This window comes from Zonotrichia leucophrys, chromosome Z (assembly GCF_028769735.1).
Source record: "Zonotrichia leucophrys gambelii isolate GWCS_2022_RI chromosome Z, RI_Zleu_2.0, whole genome shotgun sequence".
Taxonomy (NCBI): Eukaryota; Metazoa; Chordata; class Aves; order Passeriformes; family Passerellidae; genus Zonotrichia; species Zonotrichia leucophrys.
The window spans coordinates 21,545,067-21,572,970 of NC_088200.1; the positions used below are offsets into that span (position 1 = coordinate 21,545,067).

The 27,904-nt window shown below is 39.6% G+C and overlaps 1 protein-coding gene across 3 annotated transcripts in view; it reads right to left on the reverse strand.

Moving 5' to 3' along the window:
• KIAA0825 (KIAA0825 ortholog) overlaps window positions 1–27,904 on the reverse strand; it is a 234,884-nt gene that overhangs the window by 201,080 nt on the left and 5,900 nt on the right. The window contains exon 1 of one of the 3 annotated variants that reach the window (XM_064736406.1): window positions 4,117–4,175. The exons of 1 other annotated variant lie outside the window; for it this stretch is intronic. In XM_064736406.1, the coding sequence (XP_064592476.1) occupies window positions 4,117–4,158 (42 nt within the window). In that variant the 5' untranslated portion in view covers window positions 4,159–4,175. Of the gene's footprint in view, window positions 1–4,116; window positions 4,176–22,875; window positions 22,892–27,904 lie in introns of those variants that run through there. One more of the 3 variants, XM_064736408.1, reaches the window with a different exon arrangement.

Sequence of the window (27,904 nt, forward strand, 5' to 3'; positions counted from 1 at the left end):
AGGGTCACTTAAATGGAAGAAACCTCCTATAAAAATTATATGTAGTTGCAATTGGGTATTTCTTCATTCTGATTAAACAGTTAAGTTAAAAATAATTGTAAAAGCCTTCCAGTACAAACATACATCTGAAATTCCATGGAATTTCTAAGATCAATTTGTAATATTTATATTTACTATAATATGCCTTTGTTCTCAGACATAGAGTTTGTAAAAGTGGTATTTAGCTAAATCTTGAACAGAATTTTTGAGCACATCTGTTGCTTATGCACATCTCAATGTACCCATAATTTGGAAAAAGGGATATGTCAAACTGCAGCGTTGAAATATAGAGAATTATCCAAATCTTTGAAGCTTTTTTCTGTTACTGCTTCTTATCTTACAGGAGATATCTCTTTATTGCCCTAACATCCTTGCAAAACTAAAAGGGAATGAGAGAATTGACAAGATTTTTCATCACTCAGCTTATGCTTTCAATGAGACCTTAACAATGATTTCCTTTATCTAGCTTTAGTTGTGTAACTGCTTCCAGCCGCTTTACAGCACAGAAGATGTCATCTGCAATTGCACAGCAGGCAGCAAGAGCAATTGCAGTGGCCTGAGATACTACAATTCAGTGTGAAATTCCTATTGTTCTGTATATTTAAATAGTCTGAATATTTAAAATTATTTTGAAAACCAAATAGAGTGTACAAAAGAAATCCATTTAAAAACTGGAAATTCTTCAGCTCTACTCTGACATGGTAAAAGCTTTCTACCCAATTTTCTGTGGCAAAAATCCTTTAAAATTGTTTACTGTTTAAAATAGACTTGTAAAAGAAAAGGAAAATTTAAAATTCTCTCTATAAAAGAACACGATTCATTTTTGTTTCTGCTCATATGTATCGAAGATCCCTATCTAAATTTTCCAAACTGCCTTTAACCTATTTCGCCCACTTTGCTGAAGCCTACAAAACATTTACAAAAAGAATATCATATTGTTCCAGTAAAAAAGACATTTAATGCATAAAAAAAAACCTCCTCAACAAAACAGAACCACCAGTCTTCATTATGGTTTTATTTACTAAATATTTTGAATGCCACAAATAACTTTGAAACAAGTTTACAAAAATAATCTTGCAATGCTCCCCCTGCAGACTTTCCACATTTGCTGTTGTCATAAACTTTTATTGCAAAGTTAATTTTATATTTGTAAATTATTATCCACCACACGCTTAAAACATTTGCCTTTATATTTTTTGAAGATGGATTCTAAGTATCTATAATTAAATACTCATTAGTAACCCTTTTGAACACAGCTTTCTTCCAAATTCTGCCATAAGAGTCACCAAATAAAAGAATGGTAATAAAATACAACTAAAGAAACACAGTCCTCACTATGGATGAAACAGAAAGCTATCTCTTCCACCTAAAGCTGTAATATCAGAATGCAGTGCTGCGATCTAGGGCAGCTATATCAACATTTAAATCATAATATTGTCAAAAAGGACTGTGAAAATGCACATTTCTGACAAATAGCATATGCTACTATTTTTAATATCTGTAGTTTTTTCAAACTATATAGCTTAGGCCTGCATTGTAAGCATATGTACATGCCAGAATCTGTAACTAAAATCTGTGAGTTCTCACTATTGTCTCTCCCCAATTCTTTGAGCCACAGAAAGCGAAATGCTGCGAATAGAAAGGAACCAGCACTGCTTTTTAAGATTTGTTAATACTTGGGACTGGCAAAAATGTTCAAAGACAGGAAAGAATTCTCATTTACATAAACTTAATCAAACACTATTGGTGTGACGCTACTGTAAAGGCAGTGACTTCAAAAGAGGAACATGCCATCTGGAGTTACAAGGAAACTCCTGAGTAGTTATGTCAGAAGAAAGGAATAATAGATAATGTGATTTCATAACCTTCGGTAAAGAACAAATGGCCATTTTCTGAGTAGCTCTTGGGACAAACAGTCCTATATCATCTTTAGCTCTCAGCTGGTTATCCTGCAGCTGCAATCCTGCAGTGTATGATCCAAGGTTCGACGTTTATAAACAAGCCACCCTTATAGAAGAAGCCTGCAAGCATTAAGAATCCTACCTCTAAATCTAGTGGCTTTCCCTACCTCCTTGTTAGTCTATATGGTTACTAAAACCATAAGTGTGACAACACAGAAGCATGTCTATATACAAGTGCAACTATTTTTTTATCGTTTAGTTTTTTGGGGTTTTTTTTGAGCTCCTATTTTATTTCATAAGTTTGGGTTTTTTTTTTTTTTAAAGGATAAATCTGGTGCAATGTTGTCTTCTTTTTATATTGTTTAAGGCCTTACAAAAATTAATTTACTCATCAACTCTTCTGCCAATGTCACATACAAACACAGGACAAAATTACTCTGGCACTGTCACCATTTAAGACTACATTGATTTAGATTATGCCACCATTTAAGACTACATCAATCTCACTGTCAAATTATTATACTTTATGAATGATGGATGCTTTAAAATAATTTTAAATTAAAACAATAATTACCAATCAGTACAGTAAAGTAATCATCAATGAATAGAAAAGAGATTTTTAGAAGCCTATTTGGAAATACCTACTCAATATTTTCTTTTAATCTTCTTAGCCAAGAAACTGAAAAATAAATAGAATCATTTCAAAACAGACTATAGTACCTAATTTATTTTCTCCTGCTCCAGATGAGAGTTATAACTACTGGGTAAATTTTGCATAGAGGTATGAGAAAATATCTAAGACCAGTAATTTTCCCAGAAAAACTGAATGGCATTGTTTTCTTCCTGAAGAACAAGAACATAAGATATATATTATGAGACTAATGGTGCATCCTCTGCAGAACTGTCTATCTAATTGTGCCAATAAGTACTGCTATTTAGGTATAATATTTGAGTTTTGTCATTTTGTGGCACTTACAAACTCAGAAAGAAGAGGTAATACTTTATAAAATCTCCCCCCAAATCCCTCACAGAACCATGTTCTGAAAAGCATCTGCTATGGCATTCCTATCTTGCAGATCATTAGTGTCTAAAACTGCACAGATTTATAAGGACTGTTCTGAAAGAACTTATCTTTAAGCACACTGGTAAAGCACCAAAGTACACTATTTTCAACTAAAAACCTTGCAAATACCTACTAGCTACTTCTAAAAGACTTTTCTTTTCTTGTTTATTAGAAAAATCTTCCATTGTAACACAATTCACTTTAAGGACAATGGTATTTAAAAGACAGAAATTTCAAGACCTTTAAGGTCTTGTCGTTCAGTAGATCAGACAGAGTTGCTGGAATTTTAACAGGAAATAGCCTTCCAATGAAACTATTATATTTAAAAAGAATTACAAAAATAGTCCGTGACCACAGCTTTTAAAAGGTAGGCTGCATTTCAGCTCCTTCATTCCCACACACTCTATTTTCTTTCATTACTACTCAATTTAAAGCTGAGAGCATGAAAGATGTCCATTTTATAAAAATGAAATACAGAAGCTCTCCACAGAGATACCTCTTAAATTGGCCCAAGTTTATAGTCGCATTCTTAAAAGTTTGTTTCGTAGTATAAATGTAATGGATTTTGGATTTTTTCCCAAATACCATTATTACTGCTACTGTAGTAGTACTACACAGGATCATGTAAAACATTTTATTAGCCAAGAAATTTCCTTTTTTTTTTCTTTTTCATCTTTTTTTTAATGAAATTTTTACTTTTTTCTGCTGCCATTGCTCAGCTTGTAAAGCTTGAAATGACACTGCTGAATGTACAATGCGCCACTCAGATTCTACAGCACAATGCAGGCTCATATTCTTACTCAGCTATGTTTTTCACCTTCAACAGCACTGCTAAGCATCTGTTTGCCCCCCCTTAAAGAAAAAGACACTTCATAAGTAAAATAATTACAAGCTAACTATTTTTACCATGTTGTTATGATTTAGGAATCATTACTGAAAACACTCCAAAGCACACACTGGTTTGCACACTCCCCCTTTCTCCTCAACCAATTCCTGAGGCAGGAGGGAGAGGAGAATTGTAAAACGTAAAGCTTACAGGTTGAGAAAAGGACAATTTACTGGAAACAGCAATAAGATCAGAAATGTAACAATGTATTTCAGGAGCAATGTTACCTGAAATACACAAAAGTTGTACAAGAAAGGAGATTGATTCATACACGGAAAAGTCCACTACCCGTAAACCTGCCCTGAGCAAATGTCTGCTGCATTCCCCACAGCCAGAAGGAATGCCCTCCCCTCACCCTCAGTGATAATGTGAGATGGTAAAGAACAACCTCCAGGTGCTAGCCATGACCCATCCTGGCTGCTGCTAAAAATAACCCTGCCCTGGAAAAAAACCAGGACATTATCCACCCCTTATTATGCACCCTATAATTTATACTCAAATCCTACACCTTCCACCAATACACACATAGTACATACACATACACAAGCACAGCTATCATCAGTAGTCATTCCTCCAACATATCTGTTGAGCTCACTGAGCCCATGACAGAGGGTTCTCTGTCCTAGATGCCTTCCAGGGCAGGAGGGCTGCTGTGCTGTCAGGTGGTAGCAAGCTGCATCACAAGCTCATGACCATGTATCTGGAGCAGTCCGTACTCACTATCCATGCTAGTTACAGCATTCAGCTACTAATATTATACAACAAAATATTACAGACTACTCTCACCTAAAAATCAAATTCCCTTCAGGTACACATAATGTTTCCCCATCCAACTGCATTAGATACCAAGTACACCCAAGTCATTGAGCAAAAACAGTCCCACAGACAGGTTTGTCTTAGCTTAAACCTGGACTAATCCAAACTGTCTCCCCTAACATATTCCTAAGGTGCATCACAGGAACTTTATCCCCCTCTTTGGTATGAGATTTGATTGGATAGGGCCAGGTCGATTCATGGAGCCTCCCTCTAGTGTTAACTAACCAAGTGGGCTTTGCTAAGTGCAGACCTCACTGTATGAAGGTCCAACCACCCATTGCTTTCAATGTGGTTTTAACAGTCCACTGTATTACTCAATTTTCCCACAGGCTGGTGCATGACAGGGAACATGATACTCAGTCAATACCATGATCTCTGGCTAAGAGGTCTATGAGGATATTTTTGAAATGAGTCCTATTTTACAACTTCTTTTTTTCTGGAGTGCCATGTAGGACTTGATTTTTGAGGCCCAAGCCGGTGTTCCAGGCAGTGGGGTAAGGCACAGGATACATCTCCAGCCATCCAGTGGCGCTTTACACCACTGTCAGCACTCAGGGCCTGTCTCCCAGGTTGTGGGAGAGGGATGTAATTAATTAGCCAAATCACTCCATGTTTATATTTTGACCATTGTCCACTGTGGGATCTCAGCACCTCAGGACTGAGGTGCCGAGCCACCGAGACCACCCTTGGGGGGCTCGGGAGTCCTGGAATGTTGCCAGAAGTGTATGGTGGCTGGACTTTGACCCTACACAGGAGACGACACCTGTATGAGGATAGGAGGATTTCACCGGGGTGAATGGTGAAGGGATTAGTTAATTAGAGGGTGAGACACAGGGTTTAGGATTTCTGTACAGGGGGGTTTAGAGAAGTAAGATGGAGGAATTGGGGCGTGTCCTGTCCTTCTTCTTCTTCTTCTTCTCCTCCATCTTCTGTGGTGATGGTGGCACTTTGGGATTGGTCATTACTGAAAGTGCACCGGACAATAAGAATAAAAGGTATTGGGGAAAAATGATAAATATTGTACACGCAACTATGGGTATAAAGATAGGTGACTGTCCGGAGGGCAGGACAGTGTGCTCATGGCTGGCTGCTGAGCAGACCTCTGTCGGGCCAAAAGAAAATCTTTTAGATAAACAATTAATAAACATAGAGACCGAAAGAAGAACTGAAGCCTCTTCTCGTCCTTTGATACGCGGGCTGCCCCAAGGCCACTCCGGGCCTTTCTAGGCCCTTCAAACAGCCGAAAACCGGACAGTCCACCACACCACAGAGACTTTACCTACCTGCTTGCTTAAATGCAGTGCACATTTCACTTCTGAATAACACGGAGAAAATATCCATCATTAAGTGCATAACTGAGTTGTGCGCCCCTCTTTATGCTGCATCTCTTCCCTGATAACCTGACGTGTACTGAGCCCACTGACTGGAAATAATTCACTCTTATGCTGCCAGTCCAGGTCCACCTGAGACACTTTAATCTCGACAGCCCAATCCACCTGTTCATTGTTGTGATGTTTTCCAGCAGCCCAGCTCCTGGGTGCATGTGCATCTGCATGATGTGCTTTTACAGCCAACTCCTTTACCTGGGCAGTGAGATCTTGCCACAGTTCAGCAGCCCAGATTTACTTCTGTGCTGCCAATTGGTCTTTTCCCATTGGTTTAACCATCCCCACAGGGCATTTGCTGCCATCCACAGTGCTCCACCACTACACAAGTCAGTGTAGAGGTAGAGCACTGGCCATTTCTCTCATTCAGCAATATCTACGCTCTATGCCACTGCAGTCTGGATAAGTCCAAGGCAAATAGTGGTGCTGTGTTTCTAGCCCTGGGGCAATTTACAGGCATACTAAATACCCTCCAGGTGAAAGCAAGTTGTTGCAGGCAGTCTGCTGCTAAAGGAATGGAGAACTCTACACATTAAGCAGTATTAATCATGGCAGCACTTTGCTGCCTTGGACTCCAGTTCATACTGAAGTTCCAGCATATACAGCACAGCAATGCTCAGTGGTGGTGTGACTTTCTTCAGACCATAATTCTGTCAGTCTCCACTCTCTACTGGAGTTATGCACTGGCCATAGAGGGCTCTAAAGGGTGAGAGTCTCACTGACTGCTCCTTGGTGCTGTGATCCATGAATCATCTCATGGATGGAGGTCATCGAGTCCTGGTTGGTGTGATATTGCCAACACTGCACTGTTGTGGTAGTGACCATTACCTGTTATTCTTCAACCTTCAGCAGTCCTAGAGCAGAAGGGTCCTCTGAAAGACCAGGCAAGACTACTTAATGCCCTCTGTCTGTACAGCAGTCTCATTGATTGACACTGGCTGGATGCCAGGCACCCACCAAAGCCTCTCTATCACTCCCCTATGCAGCTGGACAGGGGACAGAAAACATAACAAAGGGTTCATGAGTCAAGGACCAGGGGAGATCATTCACCAAACACTATCATAGGCAAAACAGGCTCAAATTAGACATATTAATTGAATTTATTACTAACAAAATCAGAGCAGGATACTGAGAAGCAGAATAAGATCTTAAAGAACACCTTTTCTGCACCCCTACCTCCATCCCAACTGTGGCTTACAGGGAGAAAAGGAATGGGGATTATGGTCAGCTCATTACAGATTGTTTCTCCCTCAGCTCAGGGAAAGAATTCCACAGGCAGTCCCTCCCACAGGAGACAGTTCTCCACAAACTTCTCAGAGGTGAGTCTATCCCATGGGCAGCAGTCCTCCCCAGACTGCTGCAATGTGGGTCACTCTTGCACTGGGCTCAGTCCTTCAAAGACAGGTTGTCCCAAAATGAGTGCCCCATGGGGTCACAAGTCTTTCCAGGAACCCTGCTCCAGCATGGGCTCGTCTCTTCACAGGTCTGCAGATCCCTGTCAGATACCCTGCTCCAGCACAGGCCTTCCCCAGGGTAACAGCCTCTTTAGGGGATCCACCTGCTCTGGTGTGAGCCTACTGCATGGGCTGCAGATGGATCTCTGCACCCCCATGGATCTCCAAGGGCTGTAGGGGCGCACCTGCTTCACCATCATGTTCACCATGGGCTCCATCGCACAAGCTGCTCAGCTCAGGCACCTGGAGTATCTCCTCTCTCCTTCCCCACTGATCTTGGTGTCTGCAGAATTGCTCCTCTCACATATTCTCATTCCCCTCTTCTCTGATTATAATAAAAACTGTGCAATACTTTTCTTTTTTTTCTTGTTCTCCTCTCCCTTCTGATTCTTCCTCTTTTTCTTCATCTTCAATATGTTATCACTGAGGCATTACCACCATTTCTACCTGGCCCAGCCTTAGCCAGAAGCACATTCATATTTGGATCTGCCAAAGATCAGCTCTGCCAGATGCTGAGGAACCTTCCAGCAGCTTCTCACAAAATCCACACCATATAGCCCCTGCTTCCAAAAGCAGGTCACTCAAACCCAGCCATCCCAAAAGTCCAATGATGTCCTTTTGGGTCCCTGAAATATCCTCTTCCTGAGGTAATCTATGCCCAGGATGCACAGGGCCTCTTGGCCAGTCACAGTGTTGTTTGCTGTTTGTTCCCAGTCAGCTTCCAGCACAGCCAGCTGTCCAGCTCCCCGTCACCTCAGAAACAGATGGATTCTGCCCCTATATATCTTGATGGCATCAGGGTACACTGAACATCTGTGTCAACTAAAGACTTAAGTTCTTGTGGGTCTGATGTACCAAGCCATTGGATCCACACAGTCCAATAGATTTGATTGTCCCTTTCCCCCACCTGGCTAGCCAGGGCCTCTCTAGTTCTGGTCATGGTATTCATTGATATTCCTTATAAATATGAACTGGACATCCTTTCAGGATTGGAAGTAACATTAGCCCTTCTATTCTGTCTGAGGACTCACCCACTGGAAACTGGAGCTGCGTTTATCCTTGAAGAGCTTCCTCTGATGTTTGTTCTTCCTCCCAACTCACATACCTGCGCTGAACCACCGGGTTTTGAAAAACCACCGTTTTTTCATCCTACTTCCTTACATCCCTTCTGGGGTCACACAGCAAAAGCCACAGGTCACCCTGTGGTTGGTACCCTCTCTCTTGAGCAGAGGGTACTTGCTCACAATAATTTAGACTCTGGTCCACACTGGAGGGGCATGAGACATTTCCTCTCTAATCTGATGAAGTCTTTTGAGTCTGTCTGCAGTCCTAGACAGTCTTTCCACAGACAAGGTGCAGGTCAGTAGGGAGGAAAAAAGATGATCACCATTTGGCTGTAGCTAGGTAATCACCTAAAGCACTTTGTTCCTCCTCCTGTCATGGACATGGATGCCAGAGAGTTGGTGTACGATGATCACGCGCTCCGTACAAACTTCTGCCACGTGGATTGTGCACTCTGGACCTCATCCAGGTCTACAGGGGACTGCACCTTATTTGAATCCCTAGAGACTACCTCCAGAGCACTCATTCTCCCAGGTACTGGATACCTTTCTCCATGGTGCCCCACCTGCCTGGGTGCACTACTAGATCATCCCTGAGAGAGAACCTTTCTCTCACGCTTGACAGGCTGAGAGTTTCTGTCCTCTTCTCAGTGCCCTCGTCAGTGCCAGATCCTGGGACAGGGGATCCCAGCTCCTCAGCCTCATTACCACCTAGTTTCATATCATGGGCCATGATATGGCAGCATTGGAGCAGCCAGGTCAGACTGGCAGCTCAAATCTTCCTGCGTACCCTGCAGGTCACCCAGAGACAGGGATCAGTGATTATCTCTGGACCTTACCCCTCCCCCTGCCATGAGATGGGGAGGAGCACTGGAAGCACAAAAGATTAAGGGCTGAGGTAAAGTGAAGATTTTGGGTTGAGGTAAGAACAATATACTGGAAATAGCAATGAAGTTAGAAACTAACAGTAACGGCAACAATATTAATAACGGGGTGTACAAGAAATGATTCACATACAAAAAAGTTCATCACATAGCAAACTGCCAAACATGAATCACCTCCACACTATCCTCAACTGGAAGAGACGCCCTTTCCCTGCCCATGGCAATGATGCGAGGTGGTAGAGAATAACCACTTGGCTACTGCAAAAATTACCCCTGTCCTGTCTGTAACCAGGACATAAGGTGTACATACACACTGCCGTACACAGAACCTAAAATGTGTCAGGTATTTTCAAGCTTGCAAGGCAAGTTCTTGTTTGAATTGCTTGCTTGCTTGCTTACCCCCTACGCCACAAGCAGGAGTAGCTTCCTAGTCAGCCTCTACCCAAACCTTCAAAGCATGCAACAGATCAAATCAGACTTATCTTAAGGACTGAACACATAAGAAACCTTCACTGGTCTCACTCAAAGTGCACCAGCAAATTCATGATGAAGCCCAGAAAAGGCAAAGTCTTTTCATTGTGAATATTTGATTACATAGAAACTGTACAAGGATAGCAAAATTGACTAAATAATCTTTAAGGCATCTGTATCACTTCCTTTCAGAAAAAAAGCTTTTCATCATGGCATAAGTGACATACTACCTACAATAACACCTTTCTCCTCAGTGTTGACAGCCTCTTCTTCACAGCAAAATTGTGAAATGAAGTTAAATTTAAAAAGTTTCCTGCTGTTTTTTATACCAAACTCTTTCTATTATTTAATTGCCTTCTTAACTTCCATTCTTGTACTTGACTTCTTCTATATTCCTGCTTCTCAGTCAACTTTCCGAAGAAAATGAGGCTTACACTACTATTGCCTGGATTTCTTCTCCAAACTGCCTCAGGCACACCCTCTTCCCAATGCAAACAAGTTTTACAAAGGGGTAAAAAACTCAAAACTAAATTGTTAAAGGTTTTGAGAAAATAGTTGCATAAATGGAAAAGAAAATCCCTGCAACAGACTCTGCTAAATTTAGCCAGATTTTGTAATCCAATACAAGAGACAAAGTCTTAAAACACTAGGTATTCCTAATTAAAGATGCAATCATACTGTGATGCTGGACAACATGGCAAGTTGTCACCACCGAGCCATCAGTGTCAGAGGCAAGATGAAGTTCACAAAGTCCATGACGATGAACGACTAGTATCAGTCCTCCTGCAGGGATCACAATAGGACATACAGCTGTGTCCTGATTTCAGCTTCCAGTGATAACAGTCAGTACCATCTATGCAGACAATCCTTACTTTGATTTGTGCTATCTGGAGGTCTTGGAAAGCAGGGAAAGAAGGCCAGTCTCCAAATAATTTTTTACAAAAGAGAACTGGATGAAAGGAGCATCAGTCAAAAGGGAGCACAATGTCACTTATGGTAAAGGCACCTACTAGTTAGGGTCTGCAGTCATCTACATAACAATTTGGAAAACATCTTATCACAAATAAGGACATATTAGGCTCCCTATTGTCTCAATGCAGGAAATAAATGGATTGTCCTGGGACATCTGAATTCACACAACACACTTAGTGTTTGGCAGATGAATCACATATGAAATTTTTTAAATAAAAAATACCTCTGACAGGCAAAATCAGAAAAGGCAAATAGAAGGAGACTCTAGGACACTTTGGGACCATTTATACGTGTCATGGGTTGATGATGGCTGGATGCCACACACCTACCATAGAATTCACAAAATGACTAGGTTGGAAGAGTTATTAAAGATAACTCTTAAGATTTAAAGATAAGATAACTCTTAACCCTTAAAGATCATCGACCAACCCATGGCCAAAGCCACTCACTCACTCCTTTTGGCAGCTGGACAGCAGAGAGAAAATCTAATGAAGGGTTTATGGGTTCAGTTAAGATTGGGAAAGATTGCTCTTCAAATACCATCACGGGCAAAAAAGGCTCTAATTAAGAGCCTTAAGAATTAAGTTTATTATTAACAAAACCAGAGCAGGATAATGAGAAGTAAAATAAACCCTTAAAAATACCGTCCCTCCATCCCTCCCTCTTTCCCAGCTCTACCTATCCCACTGGTGCAAGGAGACACAGAGTAGGGATTGTGATCAGTTTATTAGGTGTTATTTCTTCCGCTGCTCAGGGAAAGGAGTTGTTCCTCTGCTGCACAGTGAGGTCCCACACACAGGAGACAGTTCTCCATTAACATCTCTGATGTGAGTCCATCTCATAAACAACAGCTCTGTGAACGGCTGCAACATGAGTCCATGCCACAGACAGCCATCCTCCCCAGACTGCTGCAGCATGGATCTGTCTTTCACAGGTGCAGTCCCTCAAGGACAGGCTGCTCCAGCCTGGGAGCACGGCCTTCTCTCCATGTATCTCCCATGGGGTCACAGCTTCCTCTCAGACATCCACCCACTCCAGTATGGGGCTCCTCCATGAGCTGCAGGTGGATCTCTGCATCCCTCCATGGGCTGCAGAGGCACAGCTGCTTTACCATGCTCTTCACCACAGGTTGCAGAAGAATCTCAGCTTCAATGCCTGGAGCACTTCCCCCCCTCCTTCTCCACTGACCTTGGTGTCTGCAAAGTTGTTCCTCTCACATGCTCTCACTGCACTCTAGTTGCAATAACAACATCTTGGGTGTTTTTCTTCCGAGGTATGTTACCACTGAGGCATTGCTACCATTTCTAACTGACCCAGCCTTGGCCAGTGGCACATTCATCTTCAGTGCCACCAGGGATTGGCTCTGCCAGACACTAAGGAAGCTTCAAGCAGCTTCTCACAGAAGCCACCCCTGTAACTTTCCACTCAAAATGTCTGCTGACAGAAACAACAAGAATCCTGCAAGAGCAGAGTCCCAGGAAGGATTTCAGGACTCAGATTATTATTAAACAAAGAGATATGGCTTTGTTAGGCACTTTGGAAGCCTTACTCAGAATAAGAAGCCAAGTGACTTGACACACAATATACTAGTCAGAAAGTCACTTCTCCAGTGAATCTCAGAACCACATCCACCTTCCCTGTCTTTGTTTCTCAAGAACTTCTCAAACCATCTACTTGGACATCGCTGCTTTATGTTGCACAAGAAATCATGCAGAAACATGATGCAGAAGACAGAAAAAAAATAAATGAAGAAAAAAGTAATGAAAATTATATGAAGATATGCATGGATTCTTCTTGAAAATAGTAAGTAAAATGCCAAAACCACAAGAGACGTGAAACTCATGGCTTGAGAACAGCATCATTGTTTTAGATAACTGAGAGGAACTGAGGCAATGCCAGCTGCAGTGGCCTAAATATTATTAGATAAAGTATGAGAATTAGGAGGGCATAACTCCCATTATGCCCTCTCATTTCATAAGCAAGTGATATTCCCTTTCATTACTGCCCTCCAAGTCTTACCCACAGGAATTCTACCTCCTTCAGCTGACAGCTAAAAAACAAACCTGGCCTGCTTGGTAAGAAGTGTTGACTCAAAGACTTCTGCCCAATCATCACTGAGCTTGAAAGACACATGACAAATAACACAGGCAAAAAGAATGAACTAGTGAAGGCCTATGTACTCTTTCTTATAGAAATTCCTGTACTAAGTTGGAGAACATCTAAAAATTAAAATGGCATCCTGTGACAAAGATTGTTTCTAATTTTTCATAAGTTTTAAATGAATAATCATATTACAATTCTAAGAACTGTGAATTGACATACTCATTCTTGGCATACAAGATCTTAAGAGTAACATAAAAGATTCTTAGATTTGCTCTATTTTTTAGTATTACTAATTAACAGAAAGTTTTTTATTACCAAACCAAAATATTTTTTCACTTTTACTTTGAGAGTTTGTTACTAAAAACATTGTTTACTCCTTAACTTAGATATTTGTAATTAACAAGTACGCAAAATGGGAAATGTGAGAAAGGGAAAATGATGGGAAGGTGACATGGTTTAGGAATGGTACTCCCCAAGTCAAAGCCCCCACTGAGATTCTCCAAAACCACACTATTGCTCACAGTTGCTTCTTCCATTTTTTCATTCCCACCCGCCCACAGCAGTGTGATGAGTTGAGAACTGGAGGAACAGAAAGCAAGGATCATGAGCTGAGAGGAGAACAATTTAATGGGAAGAACAATGAGATAAGAAAACAGGTAGTAAGAGCAATAATACGAATTTTAAAAGTGTACAAAAGTGAGGGTGATTTACATGCAAAATGCTCACTGCTGAGCCATGTGAGCCTAATCCAACTTCAGCCATGTTTTCCCAACCAGAAGGAACCCCTTTTCCCTGGAAAATAGAGAGTCTGCTTCCCCACTCCTGGCATTGACATGAGGTGGTATACATAGCCTTGCGGCCTTGCCTGTGCTACTTCACAGCTACTGCAAAAAATTAACCTTTTCCAAAATTGTCTTTCTTACTTGTTCATGTTGCTTTAATTTTTCCCCATTTTAATTAACAAATTTTTTAAAACCTACATTTAAATCTTAGTATAAAGGCCAGACTTTGTCACCGTCAAATGTACTGAATCCAGTGTTGATGATATTGGGAATGTTTTATGTAATACTTGGCACATCAAATTAGTTTAAATATTCCAATTTTGTTCTCTATCAACTTTTTCAATTTCCACTTTTTTCACAAAAGATAAAAGTCAGGCACTGAGAGATATTCTTCAGATAAAATGCCAGACTATGATTGCTATGGTATAAGAGAAAATAATTTTTATAACCAGCTCATCATGAGAAATTAAGCTGGATGTTCCTGTGCCGGACTTCCAAATACCAAAAATTCATTCAGACATAATATGGGTACAGCATTTATTAGGGAAGAAGTAAGAATGAAGAAAAAATTAGACTAATCACATAAACTACAACTTTAAAAAATGAATACATAGCTTTTAGAAAGACAATTACATAGACTAAACTTACTAATAGTTTACAAGCACACACTTTCTTAAGCTTACACAGTTACGCTTTCTTAAACTAGCAAATTAAAGATACAAAGAAATAAATTTCTGCAGCACTGATTGAGTTTTTAGAAATTTTTCTATAAACATATCTGTGTGATGTTCATGTTCCTGTCGGATAATTTCAAACAGATTACTAGAACAAATAGCTATTATTTCCACCTTGCAATAGCTGCTGAATGACTTTATCTCAAGATTTTTGATAGATGATCATATACTCTTATACTCAATCAAGCACAACTGGAATCATTGCTCAACAAGGGAAGACAACACAATTCCATATGTAACTTATCTTTGTTTCCTAGATCACAGAGCAGTTTGCAGTCAATAGCTTTTCAACCTATGTGCGTATTTCAGTTTTGGAAAGCACTGCAATAAGACATATTCTAAAACTGAATACTCTGAAGAACACAGATGTAGAAAAGACAGCTCTTGACAAATATTACTAAAACTTACCTTACTTATCAAAGAATCAGAAAACATTTAGGTTGGAAAAGAGCTCCAGGACCAGCAAGTCCAACCTTTTACTGAACACTGCCACAGCAACTAAGCCACCAAATGCCACATTCAGTTCTTTCTTGAACACTTCCAAAGATGGTTACTCTACCACTTTCCTGAGCAGCTCATTCCAATACTTAACAACCCTTTCTGAAAAAAAATTCCTCCTTGATGTCCAAACTGAAACTCCCCTGACACATCTTGAAAGTATTTGCTCTCATTCCAGTATTTAACAACCCTTTTAGTAAAGAAATCCTTTCTAATGTCCAAAATTAACCTTCCCTGACACAGCTTGAGGCCCTTTGTTCTCATCCTGTCACTAAGTGACTGCAAGAAGAGACCAACCCCATATCACTACAGCCTCCTTTCAGGCAGTTTAGAGAGTGACAAGGTCTCCCTGAGCCTCCTTTTCTCCAGGCTAAACAACCCCAGCTCCCTCAGCTGCCTCTCATATGGCCCTGCTCTCTACACCCTTCACCAGCTCTGTTGCCCTTCTTGGACACACATTCCCACACCTCCATGTCCTTCTTGAAGTGGAGGGCCCAGAACTGAACACAGGACGTGAGTTGGGGAATCACCACTGCACAGGGGGACAATCAGCGCCCTGGTCCCGCTGGCCACACCATTTCTGATAAAGACCAGGATGCCATTGGCCTTCTTGGCCACCTGGGCACAGTCAGTCAGCATCCCCAGGTCCTTTCCTCCTGGGCCACTCTGCAGCCACTCTGTCCCCAGCCTGTAGCACTGCATGGGGTTGATGTGATCCAAGTGCAGGAACCAGCCCTGGCCTTGTTGAACCTCACAGCGCCGGCCTGGGCCCCTCGGCCCGGCCTGTCCGGATCGCTCTGCAGAGGCTGCTCGTGCTCCAGCAGATCAACACTCCTGCCAGCTGAGTGCTGTCTGCAGCTTACTGAGGGTGCACTCAATCCCCCCATCCACACCAGCAATAAAGACATTAAGCAGGGCCGGAACCCATACTGAGCCTTGGGGATTCCCAGGAGTGACTGACCACCATTCACCCCCACACTTGTTACTGTACAAAGCTGGCTTGTACTGATAAATAAGCATTCCAGCCCAGTTTCATAAACTGGGCCCTGAGTTGAGACGGGGAGTTTCACCAATTATATTCCATCCTGGGCTGCAAATATCTCACTGGTCAGGAGCTGACCTGTGTGAGGATAGGACCTGTCTAGAACCAGGAGTTTTGAATTCCCTATCTCCTTGAGGCCCCAGAGCCTAAGAAGGCTCTCAACAATAAAATACACTGTTTGTCACATGGACTTTTGAGGTGTCTGTGTTATCCTTGTCTCCAACCACCAACCCCATGGAACACTTGGAATGTGTTCAACATAGTACAATACACACTCTGGGCCCAACCCAACCTTCCAGTTCTTAACCCAGTGAAGCGTGCACTTGCCCAAGCCATGGCTGCCAGCTTCTCCAACAGAATGCTGTGGGAGACAGTATCAAAAGCTTCACTGAAGTGCAGGTACACAATATCCACAGCCTTTTCCTTATCTACTAGCCAGGTCACCTGGTCATTAAAGGAGATGAAGCTGGTCAAGTAGGACTTGCCATTTCTAAACCCATGCTGGCTGGATCTGCTCCCTTGTCAGTCCTGTATGTGGGATGTGACTGCACACAATATAATCTGTTCCATAACCCTCTCTGGTATTGAGGTTGGGTTCACAGGCCTGTAGTTCCCTGAATCCTCCTTCCAACTCTTTCTGTAGTCATGTTGGCCAACCTCCAGTTGTCTGGGACCTCCCTGGTTAAGCAGAACTCATGATAAATGACGAAGAGTGGCTTGGCAAGCTCTCCTGGCAGATCTCTCAGTACCATTTGGTGAATCCCATCCATCCCTACGGACTTGTGAATGTCCCAGTACCACAGCAGGTCACTACTTCCTCCTGCACTGCAGGGGGTCTGTTCTGCTCCCTGTCTCTGTATATCAGTGCAGGGGACTGGTTGTGCTGAGGATAACAGGTCTTTATGTTAAACAGTGATGCAAAGAACGCATCAAGTACCTCAGTCTTTCCATCACCCCTGGTGACAAAGCTTCCCCCTACCTATCCAATAAAGGATCATTCACCTGGCCATAGTACATGCAGATGTTGTGTCCCTGCTGCCCTCTGGTACTAATGCCGGGCTTTAACACTCTCTGGAGATGGAGATCTGGACAGCCGTGTGTTTCTGAGAGAGCTCTCTGGGCCACCCTGCTCCTTCCAGCAACACCTTTGAACCATACGGAATCCACCATTGAACCTGTTCTACTTGGGTGGGCAAAAATCACCAGCAGAGCTCACCTGAGGAGCTGGGGAGTGCCTGTGCCCTCCAACATGCCCTGCTCACACAACCTGCTGCGACAACTGCTGCGCCTCACCTCAACTGATGTGCTTATACTCTTGCCTGAAGTAACTGTATTTCTTAATACCACATCACACATAGTTTCAGGCTGCCATTCCTTTCTTATTATGCAAGTCCTCACGCTTGCATCATTATAATGGATACCAGAATAGCTGTCAGAAAATAATTCTTCCTTGTTTAACTTGTTAAAAAGACATACCTAGTGAATCTGATGTTATTCATGCTACTGAGGCTGAACATAATTTAGTAACAGATTTCTCTGGATATTAGTTTTAAGAGCAACTCAGCATCTAAAAAAAAATCTCAGTTCAAAAATTACTCAGTATTTTTGCATAAACCTTCTGACAGATTAAGGAGTCATAGATAAAAATAACATAAAGGTCCTCTGTGGTACAAAAATAATTGTAGAACACTAACAACTACTAGAGAAAACATTTAGTAGAGAAAAATACAAAATCCTGTTGCTTCTCATGTGCTTTTTCATTTAATTTCAAGTTCATTTAATTTATGTGCCTTCTGAAATGCAGAAGTTTATTTCACTTTGACATCCTGTTAAGATGTTTTAAAACTACTGAAAATGCTTATTTAGTGCAACGCCCCTGCTTTTTTTTTTTTTTTAATACATAATTTTACTGTTCCAACAAGCTTTCAACAACAGGCAGAAGGTTAATGTGTTACTTCACCAAAATTCAGCATTGCTTTCTAGCTGCAGAGGTTCTGGGAACAAAAGCCATTACATACTACCAAAACAAGTAACGACCTTACACAAAACATTGACAGAAATGTAAAGAGGAGATTATCCCTCAGAAATTAACAAGAACTGTTAATCACCCTGTGGACTAGTTTTGAGTGACATGGCCTCCATAGAGGCCCAAAACCCTTTGGCATCCCTCATTTCTTAGGAGATGTCCTTAGGGAAAGATTCCAATCACTTTCCCTTACATTTATATGAATTAGACTTCGATGGGAGAATGGAAAGAAAACTTCTGCTAATCACAAATATTTGTGCTACATTGTTTCTTTAAAAAAATTATAAAGACACGCCTTTGCCAAGACTGAAGGCTCTGCTCTAAAAATGAATTATACAAGGAAAGGGATATGAGTTGAATTACACATCTCACTAAGAAATGAAATGTTAAATTACATTTTCACAGACTAACTTATGCCAAAATGTTAACATGTGCACTACACCTGCAGTAAACGCAGTAAAAATACTATATTTTATAAATTGTGAAATGCATTTCTGTTGTTTGCATTAAGAAAAAAACTCACTACAACCATTACATGATAACACGAACAAGCAATCTGAAATTAATTCTGGAACTATACAAGATAATCAACACTCACTGTTGCCAGGTGTAATGCCTCTGATCTGCCATATTCTGAAGCTCTAAACAATTATCTTACTTTTTGTACTTAAAACACTGCAAACACTGAAATGCTAGGTTTTGAGTTTATTATTTTGCTCTTCTTACTCTTCAGATTAATTCCACAAATGGCAAATAGTAGGAAATGTAGTATGATTCAATTAATCTCCCCTTTGATGAATACTAGGCAACAAGGAAACAGAGATGGATTTCAACAGAACAGGGATATTCTCAAAATTATGGGAATTGGGCTAAATACACGGTAAAACCTGTGTATTCAGGAAATACAACTCTCCCACAACTCCAACTAACCTAGAGTAGGTTTAAATAAGTCTAAGTCTGAACTGAATTTTAAATGTTCTTCTATTTTAGAGTATTGTAATTTGTGATTTATTTTTTTTTTTAATTTCTGCACTTGGAACTAATTGTGTACACAAAGCATCTAAAGAATACCACTGAATTATAGAATCTCTTGAATTGCAAAAGACCCACCAGATTCATCAGTCGAACTCCTGGCACTCAGAAAAAGACACTCCAAGAGTCACCAATGTGCCTGAGAGTGCTCTTGGAACACTTCATGAGCTCAGACAGACTTGGTGCAGTAATCGCTTCTCTGAGCAGCCTGTTCTAGTGCCCAACCATCCTTTGACTGAAAAACATTTTCCTCATGTGTAAACTAAACATTTTCTGACTGAGCTTCATGCAACTCATTTCTTTGAGTCTTGTCAGTGGTCACCACGGAGATCAGCACCTGGTCCTCGGCTTCTCCTCATGAGGATGTTTAAAATTGCAGTGAGGGGTCCCCTCAATCTCCAATTCTGCAGGGTGAATAAACCAAGTGACCTCAGCTGCTCCTCTTAAGACTTTCCTTCCAAACCCTTTACCATCTCCTTTGGACACTCCTGAATAGGTTAATGTCTTTATTATAATGTGGTGCCCAAAAGAGCACACATTATTCAGGGTGCAGAGCAGAGCAGGACAATCACCTCTCTTGACCACCTGGTGATGCTGGGCCTGGTTTGCCCCTCTGCCCGTCGAGGCACATCATTGACTCACGTTCAACTTTCCATTGACCAGGACCCCAGTTTCTTTCCACAGCACTGCTCTCCAGCCTCTCACTCCCTAGTCTATGCACACATCCAGGGTTGCCCCATCACAGGTGCAGAATCCAGCACCTCACCTTGTTAAACTTCACACAACTGGTGACTGACCATCTCTCTAACCTGTTGAGGTCTCTCTGCAGGGCATCTCTGTCCTCAAGGGAGACAACAGAACTTCCCAATGCAGCATAATCTCTAGACTTACTTTCAAGTTCTGCATCCAAGTGTTAATGAATATGTTGAAGAGAACTGAGGATGGAGCCCCATGGAAACGCACTTTTGACTGAACTTTTGACCAGCCTGATGTCACCCCATTCACCATAACCCTTTGTGCCTGACTCATGAGCCAATTGCTCACCCATTGCATAATATGGTTATTCAGCTATAAGCCAAACATTCTATCCAAAAGTATACTCTGAGAGGCAGTATCAAAAGCCTTACTGAAGTTCAAAAAGATTACATCAACAGGTTTTCCTATATCATACAGATGGGTTACTCTGTGATGACATGGATACAGGAGTAAATATAAATATATAGATGACATTTACTTCCGTGTAAGATTGTCTTTTACATATATATTTTTCAATTTTAATGTGGCTATCTGTGTTTCACATTTCCCCATCCAGCCCACATCAGTGTCTGGAACTTTCCTTTTACATTGGGTTCTGAGTTACCTGAGCATCTTTAGCAGTGTCTCAACTGTGTTTTCACCATCTCTTCTCATGACAGCCCTTATTTTGCAAGTTTGCAAACAATTCTGTGCAACCTCTTTTCCCTCAGTCAGTCATTCTGCTCCCTTATCCCTTCTGTTCTGCTAGATGAATCACTCTGGATGCTAATATGCTGCTCTCTACTGTAAGATAGGTGAAGATGACATGCTAGCATGGCTTAACTGTTCAAATGTTGCATGACATTGTTTGAAAGATACGAAGGTATGGCTATGCTAAATAAGAGCAAAGGCTTTCATGTGTCACCTATTTTTTTTTTAATTCCCTGTTTTCCTATAACACTGTAAGACTCTACAGCTAAAAACTCCCAAAATGCAATTTTTCACAAAGTTCCCATACCGGAAAATAGAAAAAGAAACCAAATAGAAATGACAGCACTCTTCAAACTTAACTAATCAGATGTCTTCCTTTTGCACTAACTAGTCTATTCAAAAAATGAAAGTTTACCTATATAACTAAGAGATTAAGAAAGGATTAAGATTAAATAATACATTGTATATCCACTAGACACCAAAAGATGCATATAGTTGGTAGTTAATGTATCTTCAGCAATTAAAAATTCAACTATATGAATATTGCAATAATTTAAGTTTCTAAATTATTTATCTCAAAGTGGCAGAAAATATCACTATTTAAAAATAGCATACAAGATGCAAGTGATGAAAAATTGATGTGAAATAGCAATCTAAGACTTGAGCTCACTTTAAGCAAAACTATTAATGCAAAAAAATTCCCACCAATTTCAAGTCAATGCAAAAAGAAATTTCATGGCCCATGGCCCATTCCACCAATTCTTAATTCTCAGTTTTATTCTCTCTGAAGTATACTAGCAAGCTGTAAAAATTCCAAAAAAAAAAAAAAGATAAATCAAATCACAGAGGAAAAAATTAAGTTCTTTCTGAATCACTCCCTTATACCTTCTGTTTCCCCTTCTAATCTTTCATTTTCTGCTACACTTCCCCTCCCAAACATCCTAGTGAAAATAAATGTCGGATGGTGGTCTGTTAAGGCAGAAAAATAATCTCTAACTGCATTTTACTGTATTAGCTGGTTAATATAACTCCACAGTGAAACTAACATTTAGAATCTATCATATCAATGTAGTCATCATGATCCAAGCTGCAAATAATAGTGTGTCACTGTCAATTTTGCTTTCTCACACTTTCTTCCCTTCACTTCATCTGATTTTAATAATCCCTGTCAAACCACAAACAGTCCAAATTACCTTCTTGACACAGAAGCTTTCAAGGAAGAGACAGAATCTCAACTTTCATTTAGTGACTACAAAAGCAAGCTGTCCGACTGGACAAATATTATTTTCACTCTTGACAATCTCTGTAGGAAAGCATGCTTTTTAATTTTCACTGAAGCTGCCAAGGGTTTCAGATAAGCTTCTTGTTCAGCATAGACTGACTCACAGGATTAACAAACCAACAACTGTAATTGTGTTTAAAAAATCCAGCAGTTTTGAGGGGAAAAAAAACCCTCAAGAAATGACAATCACATGTCATCAGCTAACTGAGTTAAGAAAAAGATTATACAAATAATTTCAATTTAGTAGATTTCATAGGATGTTTCAAGATCATTTTACATTTCAAAGATTGACCAAATGACTGTTCCTAACAATGTAATATAAATCAGAATTTCAAGGAGGACAAATTTATATCCAAAGACACTAACAGCAATACAAAAAAGGTTACCATTTGACAATGGGAAATATGTTCAAGGAAAACAAATTCCATAGAAGAATGTCATCTGCAACCATTTTCCACTCTGTTGGCTTGTCCTCAAAGTAAGCTCAAGAATATAACACTCTGCTTCACCTGTATCAATTTAAAACTAATTGACTGCTCTGATGAGGTACAATATCGTATAATTAGCATTATGGTATAAGTTTATGTGAATCAAAGTATAATACATTTTAATACAAAAATTTTCTTCACATAGACACACTGGTCTCTAATTATCTGAATCTTTTAGCTGAAAGCAGTAATCAGGTTTTGAAATGCAACTAGATGCGAAAAAAGAAAACATAATAACCAAGATGCTTCCCATCAGAAGACTCATGGGAAGTATTTGTTCAAATACCTCAGATGATTGTCCAATGCATGAACTTAATTTAAGCCTAATCAAAACCTTTTTAAAATATTCTTTGACAACTAGTCTGTATATACCAAAACAATACAAGCCCATCTTTGATGAATCTCTAAAATCACAACAAAATGCAGAGACATATGAATAGACGGTGTTTAAAGTTCAACAGCAAGAGAATTATGCTTTCTACTAATACAGAAGCCTTACAGTGCTCTTACAACAGCTTGGGCTGGTAACTGGCTCTTCATGAAGACTCACTCATCTTCATGGCCAGATATCTTCCTGCTTGCCTTCTAATTCTGTTTTTCTTCCTAGAGAAGAGTGAGAGTTTCAAGAGCTTACTGCTTTCCTTTAGCACAGCTAGTTAAAGTACAGTCTTGATACTCAGCAGTATATTGATTCTGCTACAGGTCTGCATCAGATTGATCTGTACATTTTTATTCTTAAAAAACTATCTGTTCAAAAGATCACTTAAAGGAGAAAAAAAATTAAAAAACACAGACCAAAGGTATTGTCTGTTTTAATTAAAAGGACATTGATTTAAGCCTCTTTATGTGAAGTGCTTAGCCCTGACTATGACTCGATTTCTAGTTAATTATCAGTTTATATTCACAGCAGAACTCATGACTGCTGCCAGGTACATTAAAAATCCCACAGATTATATATAATTTGGGGTGAAAAACTACTGAAGAGAATAAAAATAGAAGATACGAAAGACATCTGTGGAACACTATATTAAACTACAAATGTACTGACTGACATGCCTACACCACATCTAGTTAGTGATTATCAAACTACACATTGTGTCTAACTGCTTTTCAGTTTTGTAACTATTAGGGAAGATTAAAAAAATCTTAAGGCAGAGCCTTCTCACTAATTCACAAACCATACATAAATAAGTTTTCCATCTAGTTTCTCAGTGCTAGCCTTTATCTTCCCAGAACACTCCCTCCATATTTCAATTCAGTTTTGCTACTCCATAACTTTACAACATTATAAGATCTTACATCTCTATTTCTTTGCAGGATGAACAAGTCATCTCAACTATGCTGCTACAATAGCAAAAGGACACACAACCAAGTGGCAATTTTAAAAAATATTTATCCTCAATATTTTTCCATTCCTGTTGAAAAGAATGAAAGGAAAATAAAGGAATAGTTACAGTTAAAGGAATTCCTTCTTATCAAAGACATTGTAAACAATACCTTTAAGCTCCAGCCTAAAGCTCCTTATCATAGAGCAACAAAGAGTCCCACAGCTGTCAGCTCAGGAAAGAAACATACTGTATTCATGGTGAAGTTCATTTGCCTTTATACTGTTACTACATATGCTATGGAAATGCCACACATTTCAAGAACACTCAGAGATAGTTCTAATACATTCAGCCATCTCTTCTGGGAAGATGCTGTGTCAAGAATATTATTTCAAGGTATGATAGAGGCAAGAGCATAAAAAGGGAGAGAAATAATAATTACTAAATGCATTCACACTGGGAAAAAGAAATAATTATTCGGAGCCAGACCAGGTCATAAATTACTGTGCAAGAAGGAAAGACAATGAGCTGATTTGTGATGCAGAAGCGGCTTCGTCCTCCCTATCTTAAAAAATCTACTATAAAATTTATTTTAGATTCTTTAGTGCCAAAACCACTTAGCCTTTGGTTTCATGATTAAGAGGACATAAATATCTTGTAAATGAATGCCATGCACTGTATTATTTCTTACATAATTACAAGACTTAAATGACTTGTGCAACTGGACAAGAAGTGGAACTACAGTGTAAACAATGTGTACTACTTGCCTATTACATCATAGCAAAACTTCACTGAAAACTAAAAATCAATTTTTGGTCTTTTGAAGGAAGACTACATTTCAAGTTTGTAGAAAGACAGGAGGACATCACAAACCAAAGGTGTAAAATTTTTTTCCAAGGTCACACTAACATTTTAGCAAATTTCTTTTTCCTTATATTAATTTCAAAGAATTTTACAACTTAAAAAAAAAAAAGCCATGTAAGATTCAAGGAGGAAATTTATATTACAATCAAATTTTAACTGCCTAAATCTGCAATAACTAAATAATAATAAAGTAATAACTTTAGCAGAATATCCTTCAGAAGCATGAGTTGTCATCAAATCTATTTTTATATAACAGTTCTATAGTGAACCAGAAATTTAATTCAATTATTTTAACCTGTAAGATAAACTATGCTTGTTGTGACCCAGCCAACAGTAAGTGGTCCCAAACCAAGACTCTCTTCACTGGAACACCACCATGAAGCTGTTGGAAGGACATCACCAGAAAAACCAAAATATCCAATGAGAAAACTAATTAATGGCACATAGTCTGAATAAGGAAGAAAGTATTCAAAGATAGAAAAGTGGGGTAGCATTTATTGAAATGACATTTTTCCTAAGTAAGATGGTAATAAGTGATAGCACCACACACTTATGCTAATCTTTGGAGTTGAACATTACTTGAAGTACTTGTTTCTGAAGAACTCAGAAACTTGAAGCTTGTTCCAAATAAGTTAAACAAAAGTAAACAGCTTTGCAAATGTATATCAAGCAAGGGTATTTAACAAATAATTTGATTTTTAGTATCAAAGCAGACCAGAATGATTTTTCCATTTCTTTCCTCTCTCACAGTGTGCACCACGGATAAATTTATGACAGTATAAGCACAAAGAAGGTTGTATTGCTCACCATTCCCTGGAACGTGGCAGTTAGGCATGTGAGACAGCACACCTACCAAACCCTAGCTGAACATCACTGAACACTGAGCTTTATTGTTTGGTGCTTACTTTTATAGGAAATTCAAAACTCCCGGGTCTAAACAGCCCACGGGTTCATATTTTACGCCCCTAGACCTTTAACCAGTGACATGCTTGCACCTTAGGAAAGATGTCATTGGTTGAAGACCCTGTCAGTCAACCCAGGGACCAGTTAATAGAACTGGGCTGGGTTTCTTATTTATAACTGGATTAATGCTCAATACAAGCCAGCTTGTAATTTAATGTGGCAACTATTCCCTATATTTACATTACCTGACATAACATACATATACCCAGTGAAATGGCATCTTAAGAATTTAAAATATTCTAGAGACTACTGTTCTGATTTCAAACAATACCTGAACAGAAAGTTCTATTACATTTAACAGAAAAAAAAAAGGGGAAAGCATATGTAAAAAATAACAGAAACTCCCCTGTTTATCTGCTTTTGTTTCACATATTTAAGTAATTAAAAATCTTCTTACAAGCTTTCTGTACACTCCTGGTTTAGGCAATAGTATTCAATAAAATGGAAGTGGTTCTTTATGTGGAAAAGAATTAGGAATTATCAATACTTTGTGGGGTCTTAGCTAAAGTACTTCAGGACTAAAATTCTCATAATTCGTAAGTTCCATAGAAAAATCAATAAAGACATAAGCAAAGGAAGTTTGAAAGACAGCATGGAAGTCTGACAACAGGATAGCGTTCTTTGACCAATACTCTTACATTTGTGTTTTATATTAAAAACAAAGACAACAAAGCCTTTACTGTTTCCACTGCTTTTATTATTTTTCTAAAAACAGAGGTTATGCAAAAAAACTGAAACAAAACAAAACAAGCCAAACAAAACAACAAAAAACCCCACATAGAAACTGACAGTAAGGTTCTAACTCCAGCCCACAAAAGCCAAGAAATTTAAAGTTACTCTGACATGCAATCTTTAAATCATGCAAGGGTGCTTCTTTTTCTTTTTTTGAAAAATGACAATGCAAGGTAATGACAAGTTGTCAGCCCTAACTTTGAATTGCCTGAAGTTTGTCATTTGGTGTTTGTGTCACAACCTTAATGTTATTTAAATGTAGTTTTTAGTATCTATTATTTAAAAAGGTCTACTTTATGACAGCAAAAAGCTTTGATGGCATAAACCTCAAAGTACACTGTAGTGCTGGTATGCCACTTCATTAGAAGTAGTGCATAAAACATATGCTGTTGACAAATCTAATTCATTAAAGCTGAGGTAGAAGCACTTTAAAGCAACTGGATGGCATCATTAGCTACAGTTCCTTTCATAAATTATTCCTCTTTTTTCTTCTGAATGATTTTGTCAGTGTTCCCTTTTCAGACTGGGAATGTTTTTGCCTTAAAGTTCAATACTGTCAACACGTTTGGTCAAGTTAAATAAGTAGCTTATTTGCTAACACTGAAATTGTAAGGTGATTACTTCACCCATATTAACTAAAGAGGAATAAAATTAAGAACCAATGTATAAGAGTTTCAGCCTTATCAAACATAAAATTTTAAAATTAAGAGAAATAGAGATTATTTAGTACAACAGAATAACATTGTGGCAGCATTGTTCTATGCCTCCAAGAATTGCAGCAAATCAGGATCTGGAAGCATGTCTCAAACCAGACTGATTTGCTGTAAAAGTTCTTTGAGAGACAACATACTGTCCATTTCTAGTTCTTTGTGCTTGAATACACAAATTTCCTCTTAAAGGTCTGCAAACGCTCTGCTGAATATGTCATCCTGCCAACTATGTCATCCTGCCAACTATGCCCCTTGTAGCAGTGTGGCTGAGAGAAGACTTGGTCAGGCATGAGAAATACGACAGTGATTATGCGGATGACTACGATTAGAATTAATGCTAATACAGTATCTAAATTTGTCAATCCACTATATAAGTGGGTCTGAAGAGTTGTAATATCATAGGCTTGGCTAGAAACATACCGGTTTACAGTCTTTGGCCTTACAGAATGAACAGTTACAAAGCAACAAAGTATCTATGGAACTACTTTAGGATTTTATCTCTGTATGTGGCTAGATCTTACTGCCTTTTTTACTCACACCTCCAAAAGTCAGTTCTCCCTGCCTTTGAGTTGGACGTACCCTGCAGACATCCCTGCTGGGGAGAAGAGGGAGGTGTTTCACACAGAAGCTGCCTGCAACCTCGGGAGACCAGTTTGCCCAGTCTACAACAACATTTTGTACCCTTTTGCTGGCCAAGGCACATCAAAGTCAATCACAATAATCAGAGCTCTCCCATCTTTGGAATACATCAATTATGCAACCATCCAGACAGTTCCTCCTGCAATTCCTACCTGGTGTTCTTACCTTAGGGTAATTCCCACCACATGTTTTTATCTTAGGACAAATCAAATTGTCTGTTAGAGACAATCAGAAGAGAGGAGGTGTTGGAGGTGGGGGTAAGGGAACTGCACATGAAAACATGATTATCTTTTGTCAGGTCACATT